The 12,313-nt window shown below is 39.5% G+C and overlaps 1 protein-coding gene across 1 annotated transcript in view; it reads right to left on the bottom strand.

Annotated features, from left to right (window-relative positions):
- The window catches only part of LOC126251683 (protein argonaute-2), a 238,385-nt gene that overhangs the window by 178,393 nt on the left and 47,679 nt on the right, over positions 1-12,313 (bottom strand). The window contains exons 3-4 of the mRNA XM_049952270.1: positions 3,791-4,071; positions 3,571-3,702 (exon numbers count right to left, since the gene is read on the bottom strand). Of these exons, the coding sequence (XP_049808227.1) occupies positions 3,571-3,702; positions 3,791-4,071 (413 nt within the window). The remainder of the gene's footprint in view (positions 1-3,570; positions 3,703-3,790; positions 4,072-12,313) is intronic.

Here is a 12,313-nt window from a genome sequence, read left to right as displayed (position 1 = left end):
CCTCCCCACCAACGACAAGGTCCATGGTTCATGGGGGGGAAGGTCAATATATAAAATTTATATGTGACTTATGAACCAAGTTTTGATTTGAATCTGAAGTAATTATTCACTAAGTTTCAATTTTCTTCTTTATTTTAATCACAGATAAAGAAACTGCAGTACGCGTTTTTCTTATTCTTATACAAAGACCTGCATTCAGAAAGACCGTTACTCTTATTCCTCACGTGACAAGTGACAAATTAAAGCATGAACAAAATAACTTCATGACCAGCATATTGTAGCAACTGGTGCAGGGTTGTTGGTGTGAAGTCAGCCACACACTGTAAGTCTCTGCGTGACACTCAAGAAAGAGCTATAATTGGCTAGCGCTGGTCTCTATTAGTCAATTTGTTAAAATTTTAATCACAAATTTATTTTTTATTGAAACATAAACAGTGCCCAAGGACCCTGATATCAAAATTAAATTAGCTCAAAAACTAAGATCGATAGATGAGAGTAACATTCGTTCCACTGCTCAGACCAATCAGTTCTACTGCTAAAAAGTGAAAGGAGGTTAGCATACAGAACAAAGAGATTGAAATTGCATATTCCATTGAACAACATGTTTTCTGGTACTGGAATACCACAGGTTTAAAAACAGTCCTACAACAACACGATGCAGTTTTCAAACACGAATTAATGTTCCAAAAGGATCCGATACAAAAAACATTCACAAGCTTTTCACCAAATTCCAATGCACAGGTAGTGTAGCTGATGATCTAGCAGGGAATGTTGGCCCCTGACAAATTGCAGCTATTCCTAAAAATGGTTTCTACAATTATTCACCAAAATCCAAGGAAATCTGTCTGAGGAAACACAGCAGAGGCTGGTTTGAAGTGTTCCAGCACACAGAAAATACCGAAACACAAATTAAAAATCTGAAGCCTCTATGCCACACCTGCCTGAGCTGTGCAGCAAAGGGCTGACGATGTTGGCTCCATCTGGTACACAGATGAAGCTCTTAAATGTGGATGGAGTCATGAATAAACAAGACTGGCGATTTTGAGGTTCCAAAAATCCCTGTTCAAGTGAAGTGAAACCACTTATATTCTCCCAAAGGTACTGTTTGGGCTTTGGCACATAGCAGATGCATTATTGGCCCTTCTTTCACACAAGATATGATCACTAGTGAAAGTTAGATTGCAATTTTGTAACAATTTTTCGGCACACACCTAATGTTGGAAGATCGACCAGGCACCGAGCGGTTTATGCAAGATGGGAAAAGACCACCTCACACTCAACAGGTGTTTCGCTTCCTTTATGAATACTTCATGTACACAGTCACTGTGATGGCTTATTTCAAATTTACTGGTGCCCAATCTGACTCTCTGTGACTACTTTCTGTGGGACACATTGAAAGACACTGTCTATCGGAACCATCCTACCATGATGGATGAACTTAAACCGGCAATATGTGTGGCATCCGTTTTGAGACACTACAGGATCTGATGGTAAATTTCATTGTTCATTTGAACCACCTCCGTGCTACAAGTGATGGACATTTCAAAAAGATTGTAATGTGATTGCAAAGAGGTCTTAGAACTATTTCAAAACTTCTGTATAGAATTCTTAGTTTCCACAGTAAATATACTTTTTGCATATCTCAATCTTAGTTTTCGAGATATTTAATTTTGAAATCAGGGCCTCCTTCAGTGGATGCGCACGCGCGCGTACACACACACACACACACACACACACACACACACACACACACACACACACACACACACAAAATGTATTGTGAAATCACAATATTGTGACCACCTGTCAAAAGTCTGAATAGGTTATGGAAGGTATTGACATGGGTATGGAGCCATGCTGACTCCAGTGTCATGAACAGATGGAATAGGTTTCTCGACTGAGGAACCATGGCACAAACAGCCAAATTAAAGTGGTCCCACACATTCTCGATAGGGCTTAAGTATGTGGAGTTTGGTGGTCGGGGAAGTAGAGTAAATTTACCTTAAGTGCTCTTCGAACCATACATGTAAAATGCGAGCTGTGTCCTGCAAGTAGATGTTATTTACTGGCGCCCAATCTGACTCTCTGTGACTACTTTCTGTGGGACACATTGAAAGACACTGTCTATCGGAACCATCCTACCATGATGGATGAACTTAAACCGGCAATATGTGTGGCATCCGTTTTGAGACACTACAGGATCTGATGGTAAATTTCATTGTTCATTTGAACCACCTCCGTGCTACACACGTGTGTGTGTGTGTGTGTGTGTGTGTGTGTGTACGCGCGCGTGCGCATCCATTGAAGGAGGCCCTGATTTCAAAATTAAATATCTCGAAAACTAAGATTGAGATATGCAAAAAGTATATTTACTGTGGAAACTAAGAATTCTATACAGAAGTTTTGAAATAGTTCTAAGACCTCTTTGCAATCGCATTACAATCTTTTTGAAATGTCCATCACTTGTAGCACGGAGGTGGTTCAAATGAACAATGAAATTTACCATCAGATCCTGTAGTGTCTCAAAACGGATGCCACACATATTGCCGGTTTAAGTTCATCCATCATGGTAGGATGGTTCCGATAGACAGTGTCTTTCAATGTGTCCCACAGAAAGTAGTCACAGAGAGTCAGATTGGGCACCAGTAAATTTGAAATAAGCCATCACAGTGACTGGAGAAAAAAACTGCATATAGGGTGGACATGTTCCTCAAGACTAGATGCATACTTGTCCTGATCCGCTGTGCCTTCCAGAATGATTAGTTCACCCAGGTAATGCCAAATAACATTCCCCAGACCAGAATGCTCCCTCCTCCAATCTGGACCCTTCAGACAACTTTTGCTGGGTATTTTGCTTTCAGAAGTTTCACGCCGTACACACAGACAGTCATCTGTCCGATGGAGCATAAAACGTGATTCATCTGGAAAGGCCTCCTGTCGCCACTCAGTGGGCATCCAGTTGCGGTAATGGCATGCAAATTTCAGCCATCGTCGCCAATGAAGAGTAGTTAGCATGGATGCCTGCTGAATCAGGCACCTGCTGCAGAGGCCCACACACAGAAATGTTTCTGAACACTGTTAGTAGCCTCTTGGTTCATACAGACATCAGGTGTTTAACAGTTGCATGTCTTTCATTCATACACGTCTCTGCAGCCATCATTCACCCATCATCTCCAAAACTATTTGCAAATTTAGCCATTCGGAAATGGTTCCACCCTTGACCGAAAGCCAATTGTCATGTCCTTTTGGATGTCAGATATATTGCTCCATTCTTGTATGGCAACAATGACTGCAGTGTTTTCCACCTGCTGTCCAAGTGGTTGTTGCACGATGATGTCAACGTAGGAGATACTCAATTAATGTGATAGGACTGTGTATAAGTTGCTCTAGTAATGAATAAATATTCAAATACAATTGGGGATTGGGAAAAACACAATTCAGTCTGTTACTCAAAACAGAGAATTTAGAAATTAATGGAATAACTTTCATTATGGTCTAACAAAAGTGAGTCAGTGACATATAATTACACAATAACATAAAATATTTAATTCCTAAAATGCCACAACATACCAATATGGCATCATAAGGAATTTGTCTTGTACGCCCTTCAAGGGCCTCTTCCAAGGCAAATAATGACACTTGAGCAATCCATTTTATTGTAACACGAAATACACGATCTTTGCCTTCGCCTGGCAAAGTCACCTAAAAATAAGAAAAACAAAATGAAAACTTTGAAGGTAAACAATGGAATTCAAAAGACAACATTCATTTAACAACTCAATTAACCTACCTCCAACTCAACTCTGTCATTACCAATTGGTAATGGATCCCTTGTGTATAAATTATTTCGACCATCAAAAACGGGTTTTAGTGTTCCAAATATTTTGCTGTATGCGTGCACCATTGTCTCTATTATTTCACGGTTCACCTTTCTAGGGCACTTGTCTGGTTGAATATTAATGTCATAATGGTGGACAAACCCTCTTGGCATCGAAATTTGAAAATGATTTGCTCGCAATACAATAGGTCTTCCTTCCCGGCCAAGATTTGGTCTTCTAGGGCAATTAAACACTGCAACACAGAAAAAAACACATGTTGAGTTGCCAGCTTTCCAATCATTACAAAATTACAGCTACAAGAAAAATGCAACTTTAGATCACTGTATTTGACTACACCATTGCAATGGAGCAATGATTTCTTATTGTGCATTCAAGGATAGGTGCACAGCAATCTCTGATCTATGGAACAAATTATAGGGGATGAACAACAATTGGAAATGCCAAAACACAACACATTACCATTGCTAATCCAGTGTATAGCCGTCTCTGAATAGATACATACAGGCCCTGCATAGTTTCCAAGAGAACCTTACAACATTCTTCCTGAAAAATAGTAGCTAGTTCAGGTGATAACAATGGAGATGGATAGTGATCACACACCCTTGTCTCCAAAGTAGATCACAAAGGCTCATTAATATTGGAATTTGGTGGCTGGTGGCCAGGGAAGATGGAATAACTCATCCTCGTGCTTGCAAAACCAGTCCTTGACAATGCAAGTTGTTTGAATAGTGGCCACGTTCGCAGCATCGCCACTAGGGAACACATGTTGTACCCTAGAATGGACCAGATGAGCCAAAATATGCACACAACCCTTGGCAATAACGCAAACTTGGAGAGTAACAGTGGAGCCCCTGGAACACCACAATATGACAGCCCAATCATCACAGAATGCCTGCCATCTTTCACTCTTGGAACAAACTCCCAGAAGTGGGAAACAATATGGAACAAGACTCACCTGTCCAAATTACTTTCTTACATTGCTCTATAGTCCAGGTCTTACAGTTTCAGCACCAAGTTTTCCTGTTATAGGCATTTGCATCACTGATGAGTGATTTTACAATTCCAGCTTGTCCTGCAATTTCATGCTTATGGAGCTCTCTTTGTGTTATTTTTGTACTGACAGTGTTCGAAAGTGCGACATTCAGTTCTGTAGTAACTTTTGCAGCTGTCGTCCTCTTATTTTTCATCACGATCCTCTTCAATGACTCGTGATCACTCAATACACGCTTTCATCCAAGTTGTGACTTAAGGGGCTGATGTTTTTGTGCATTTTACTTATATGATATAAATCTTTGATACCGTGTCTCTTGAAACACCAAACACTTAGGCTTGCTTGGTTATGGAAGCACCCACAATTTGCCTGTGTTCGAATTCACTCAGCTATGACATAATGCACTTAAGACTACACAGAACACTGTTCTGACCAAGACTAAATACCTCTTTAGGCAGAATATCAGCTTAACCTTCTATCCTTCCTCTTTATGAATATGTATACGTTTAGTGCAAATAAATTATACAGGGATTTGTAGTTACTACTCTAAAGATACTGTTTTTCAGCATTTTTATTTTTCTCCGAAGTGGACAAAATATTTATAAGTCGTAGGGAATGGTAGGCAATTGATTTAAAATCACTTGTCAGCAGGAAATACTGAATGCTTCATTTATAAGTAAAGTGATTTTATTGTGAAATGTTTTTTTTTTTCTCATTTTTACAAATTAGAGAACTTTACGCGGTTATTAAAGCTTTCAAACACTCGTGAACACAAAGGCCTGTGTTAAATGGTCTATAGTAGTACCTGGCCTCTTTCCTCGCTAACTTTCCTGCAGCTTTCCCTTGTTCCCAACAGACCTTGCACCTTCTAGCTGGGTTTGTTTTCTTTTCTGTTGGTGGCAGTTTCTCAGGAAAATGGTGTGCTGTGAGTCTGTTTGCACGTGCAACTCCAGATGCTGAATGTGTCTTTATTTAGTTCCGCTCCTCCTTTTTTAACCAACTGCTCCGCTAATTTACATATAAAATCTGCTGGCATTCACAACTGCCGTCATAAAAATATGGAAGAAAATCTTTTTCCCCCATTTTACAGTCTTTCACTGGAAGGGATAGTAGCTCATCAGCTTGACTCCTCTGTCAACACCTGTTTTAGACAAGTTTTAGTCTAGTAGAACATCTGGCTTCACTACCTCAGCATATCCGCTCCTGGCTTTTACACTGACATGCGAAGTAGTCATCTTATGCTGTGTTGACAACATGTGTTCATCACATCTGTCTTTCCATTTCAAGCAGAAAAGGTGTCCGTTGCGACAAAATGTCATTTCTCCTTTCTTTATTTTTTGATTTATTAGGTCTCTAGGCAAACCTATCCTGTACTTCATCACAGTTCCAACTCCCAATGTACTTCTTTCCCATAGCTCTTCAAGGACTGCAGGACTTGTACAAAATCTGTCCATGTATACCAAATATCCTTTTTCCAAGTAAGAGGAACATAGTCTCAGTAGCAGGGATTTGACAGAATTGTCAACACTTCCTTTTCCTTCAGTATAAACTTCAGCATTGCACATGTAATCTGTTTGAGCATCACTTACAACATACAGTTTTATCCCATATTTCTCTGGTTTGTCTTCCATATTAACACAGAATCCAATTCTTCCACAAAAAGGACAAACTGCTTCATCCACAGTCAGATTGCGTGATGGATAAAAGACTTCTCTGCATCTTTCTGTGAAAAAGTCCCAAACAGGTCTTATTTTATGCAGAGGGTCATGGCCTGGTTCTTGTTGTGGTATCCACAGTGCATTATTGCTCACATGCAGCATCCTGTATATGGCAAAAAATCTGTCTCATGACATTAGCTGAGAAGTAAATGATGAAGCAAGCACAGGGTCTTCAGACCAATAATCCCTAAGTTCAGGTTTCTGCACAACACACATATGCAAAACGATTGCAAAAAATTGATATACTTCATGTATCCTCATTGCTCTCCATTTCTTCCATGAAGATTTTGGTTTGATTCTGTTCTGATGGCAAAGTTCAGAAACAGTATGAGTAGCATATATTTTTGTCCCTGACTTTACTTTTAGAAATGTGCTGTGATCAAAAAACTGCAACAAACCATCTAGTTCCGTTGATAATGTATCGACAGGAACCTGAATTCCACTTGTTTCTTCAAACAGAGACAATTCAGGGAGTGCATCATAATGACAACGTCCATTATAAATGGCAGGCTATTGAAATGAGTGACAAACGTGACTAATAGAAACTTGTGCATTAGCTTCATTCATACTCACTACCATTGTTTCTATCAGCAGTACAGGTTTCACTCTCCAGCTCACGTGAGTCATCACTGTCATCAGAAAAATCGCCAGTGTCATCCGAAAGATAATCAAGTTTAATCTGTAAGTTTGATAAGCGATGTCTGTTAGCCATATTCACTATCTATATGTTTTACACACGGGAAGGATGCACACAATCCCACAACACAGCAGCCGACATAGAACAAAACAACCTTCAACAAAATTCCAAGTGCGCGCAGTGCACGTAACATTGGTACCATTCATGAGAGGCTGGCACACACTAGCCATCAACAACGCATTTATGACAAGCCAAACAATTATTCTCGCCACTTACAAATGTGTAACATGTGTACAGCAATGCACTGTGCAGGCTTGGCTAGCATCTGCGTTTATTTTCAGACACACATTTCTCGCAGCGTTACCCTATTTTTGTCCAACCCCTGCATCGATCATAGTGTAAATATTGCTCTCAGCACTATTTCAACTTTCTAATTTTACACATAACTTCTAAACAAAAAATAAAATGCTGTACCAACCACTAAGCACTACTAAATCCAGACTCGCACATTAGTAACTGTAAGGAACACTTTGAGCCGACAGTTCTTTCTTATATTACTTTCTAACAATAAATCAATATTTGACAGATCCTATAAGAAAGCAACATTAATGAAGTTATTGATATGTTATAGAATCACGAGAAAGAACTGCTGGCAAGTACTTACCAACAGGGGAATTGTCAGCACTGCCGATACACACACTTAAAAGTACCATACACAACACTATCTTAGCTCTCCGAATTAATAATTCCTTCCTGGGGAAGGGGGAGGAGGAGGAGGGGGAGGGATATATTAAGGCAGTGATTTGTCTCTCCTTTTTAATCTTCCCCAATCTGTAAAACTTTCCTCTCTGAGGAAGGAACTCTTAGTTCTTAAAGCTAGGACGTGTGTCTATCCATAGTGTTGTCATCTCTCTGAAGGTGAGTACTGATCAATAGTTCTGTCCTATAATTTATATAATTTTCTTAACAGAATTTTCCTTTTAAAGAAATTACTGATTAGCATTCAGTTACACATCAAGTGTACCCGAAACGTATGAGGTTTCTTACTACTAAAATACAGCATCAACATGATATACATGATGTTTCATATTTCCTAACACAGGCTCCTCTACAAGTTGCACAGCGGACCTAGCAGCAAAAATTCTGATACGGAACCCATGTCTAGGAATGTTCCATTTGTATATGACATAAGTCTGAAGATAGGATCAATTTCAAACCACCCGCTTCACAACAGGCACACAAACAGAGAAGAGGGTGCCACTGTCAGTCTGTTTTGTAAACAGGTACACTCGCAACTACAAAAACTACTAGGGCTGACTGTGGTGCTCCATAGACATATCGCAGTTTCAACTTTGAAGAGGATGTCACTCGTTATGTAGAAAGAACCTGACAATGCATACTTGTGAACACTACCCATCTCATGGGCTCCTGTAGAGCACACTGGTCACAGCTCGCTGTTTCCAGTGAGATCTGAAGTGGAGATCTGAAAGTACCCCAAATCTTCAGAAATATTGTACACCTGAACTGTAGATTTGTGAACATGTGTTCCTTATCAAAACTTTATCTAAGTCAGAGTGTACACGCGGACAAGGAAAAAAATTCCTGGATTTTTCTGATTTCCTGGTTAAAAAAAACACTTTCTCCCGGGTGGAAAAAACACTTTTGCTGTGTTAAGTGACAGTATACTTTCCGTCAGAACTGTAAAACTTATCAATCCTTTGAATGGTTATGGTTTTATACACCTGTGTAGAATTTCCCAGCACTTTAGAAAAAGAAACCAGGGGAAAAAACACGTTTTGGAAAGATGTGCAGTAATATGTACGCTGCATATTTTCGTATTATTTAAATTCGAATTCCATTAAACACCGCATGTTACTTTCCGAAGCATCAAACTCAAGATTGTGATGCACCTTTGTATGCCAGTGATAGCTCATGTCACGTGATCTCACCAGCCGATGACAGCGAATATTCAGAGCATAGGACATGTTATGTAGTCAGCCAATAGCAATATCACTGTTAAGTAGTGCAAACACACAAATAGGAAAAGTTAATGGTTTAAACTAATATACATAGTGTTGCTACAAGAACAACAAAGCTTTTAATATAATATTATGTCTCTAAGATTAATAAGCTGCCAGAAAGCTAAGCTTTCACTTATAATGTTGATCTTTTTTGCGCATGTTACAATCTAATATACATTACACAAATGTTACAATTTTTAATAACGACATTAGTGTCTGATTTTCTGGGCTCAAAATTCTTCTAACTGGCTCGTCATCAAAGAGCTGATTTTTAAATGAGGAGTCAAATGCTCTGTGGTTTACGAAATTCATCATACATTCTCACACATAGTTCATCTTGCATAACAGGAAATTTACTTTGAAAGAAACACTTTTCTTACCACCATTCGCAATATTTTCCCATGACCTGTTAGAAACAGGTTTGTTCCAGCAGTTGCCATACAGTGCCAGATCACAGGTGCCACTGTGCCTGCGCAGCTATGATAATGTAGGAAGCCAATATGTTCGTATGTGTAAAACATTAAAAGATCTTACATTATGTCATAAAAGAAACAAGACATCAGAGGATACTCTGAGAGCATCGGAATTTCATGAACCAAACTAAAATGCATGCTCCAGCTTAAAGTGCACATTCGTATGGCCAGATTTCCAATGAAGTAGGCCTCAACAATGACGTAGGCTTTTCAGTGTGCTTTTCAGGACGTAAATTTTCTTGATTACCAGTATTGTATTATCTCATGTTTGGATCTTTATCATAGCATTACGTCATACGTACTATGAGATGAAAACATGCACTTGAAACGCTGTGAACAGTTGAAACTAGCCAATAGTGTCAAATTAAACACTTTGTTTAAAATAAATTGACTGAGCAGCGGAAAAGATTAATAAAGCCAAATTTCTGTAGCAAACCGACAAAAGAACTTCATTGTTCTGCAAGGTGATTAATACTAATAACACATTTTAGCCTTCCATAATTATGAGAATGTATTTTAATTCACTTGATAGCTACCGGCCACAGAAACCCATTCTGTTGCTATTTGATGCGAAAGCAGTAAACGAAGAGGAAACAGCAAAATTGCTAAACATAAACACGGTTCAGGAGGAAATTACCCACCTCCCAATTACAACTCAGATTGCTCTGCGCATCAGCCCCAGATTTACGATATTTCTGAACCGGGGCAATACGAGATAGTGCCCCTCTCACCCCCACCTCCTCCCCGAGCTTTTGAGATGGGACTCATCAAAAATATGTTGATTTTGTAGCACACATCTTTCTGAAGAGTCTGATGCATAAAACATATATGTACAAGGACATGTAAGACATGTTATTTGGGCCGGCCGCGGTGGTCTCGCGGTTCTAGGCGCGCAGTCCAGAACCGTGCAACTGCTACGGTCGCAGGTTCGAATACTGCCTCGGGCATGGATGTGTGTAATGTCCTTAGGTTAGTTAGGTTTAAGTAGTTCTAAGTTCTAGGGGACTGATGACCACAGCAGTTCGAGTCCCATAGTGCTCAGAGCCATTTGAACCAGCCATGTTATTTGGTCTTAGGTATGACAAAGTGCAGCACCATGCCTCTTCACACAGTATTATTCTACTGCACGTCACTGTATTTCTTTGTATGGAATTCAAACGTGTATATTTTATAATGGATGCCATCAAACTATATTCAGGACAGGTTTGACATCCAACCCCTCTTTAAAAAACCTCGCAATTAATACTGGATGGGATTATTTGTAACTGAGAGAAAAATAACTCTTCAGTAAATTTGCACTCTTTATTACCTATTAGCTAATAACTTGCTGTTTTGTGTGACGTAAAATTAAATATAGGATACACAAAATCAGTAAAGACAAGAAACAAGCAAGACAGTATACATTTCTTCAATCCTTAGGTCCTAGAAATTTTTTCTCTCTATCTTGCTACAGCTTTACATAGTGTGCTTTCCTCTCTGCGAAAGAAACTATTACCCCATCAAAGTTTGTCAAATGTTTTGCTACATGAAAAATGTAAATGTCTTTATCTAATACTGAAAAAGCTGTTAATACAAATAGCACCCAAAATGTGTGGTTTCTCAGTCTCATTACGTCTGGAACTGGAATCACTCAACAGAGGAAAGTCCACTTGACCTGACGGGATACCAATTCGTTTCTACACATAGTACGCGAAAGAACTTGCCCCCCTTCTGACAGCCGTGTACTGCAAGTCTCTAGAGGCACGGAAGGTTCCAAATGATTGGAAAAAAGCACAGGTAGTCCCAGTCTTCAAGAAGGGTCGTCGAGCAGATGCGCAAAACTATAGACCTATATCTCTGACGTCAATCTGTTGTAGAATTTTAGAACATGTTTTCTGCTCGAGTATCATGTCGTTTTTGGAAACCCAGAATCTACTCTGTAGGAATCAACATGGATTCCAGAAACAGCGATCGTGTGAGACCCAACTCGCTTTATTTGTTCATGAGACCCAGAAATTATTAGATACACGCTCCCAGATAATGCTATTTTCCCTTACTTCCGGAAGGCGTTCGATACAGTTCCGCACTGTCGCCTGATAAACAAAATAAGAGCATACGGAATATCAGACCAGCTGTGTTGCTGGATTGAAGAGTTTTTAGCAAACAGAACACAGCATGTTGTTCTCAATGGAGAGACGTCTACAGACGTTAAAGTAACCTCTGGCGTGCCACAGGGGAGTGTTATGGGACCATTGCTTTTCACAATATGTATAAATGTCCTAGTAGATAGTGTCGGAAGTTCCATGCGGCTTTTCGCGGATGATGCTGTAGTATACAGAGAAGTTGCAGCATTAGAAAATTGTACCGAAATGCAGGAAGATCTGCAGCGGATAGACAAATGTAATGTATTGCGAATACATAGAAAGAAGGATCCTTTATTGTATGACTATATGATAGCGGAACAAACACTGGTAGCAGTTACTTCTGTAAAGTATCTGGGAGTATGCGTGCGGAACGATTTGAAGTGGAATGATCAAATAAAATTAATTGTACGTAAGGCGGGTGCCAGGTTGAGATTCATTGGGAGAGTCCTTAGAAAATGTAGTCCATCAACAAAGTAGGTGGCTTACAAAACACTCGTTCGACCTATACTTG

Source organism: Schistocerca nitens, chromosome 1 (genome assembly GCF_023898315.1).
Source record: "Schistocerca nitens isolate TAMUIC-IGC-003100 chromosome 1, iqSchNite1.1, whole genome shotgun sequence".
Taxonomy (NCBI): domain Eukaryota; kingdom Metazoa; phylum Arthropoda; class Insecta; order Orthoptera; family Acrididae; genus Schistocerca; species Schistocerca nitens.
The sequence above is the reverse complement of the archived record's forward strand: the minus strand, read 5'-3'. Positions and strand labels throughout refer to the sequence as shown.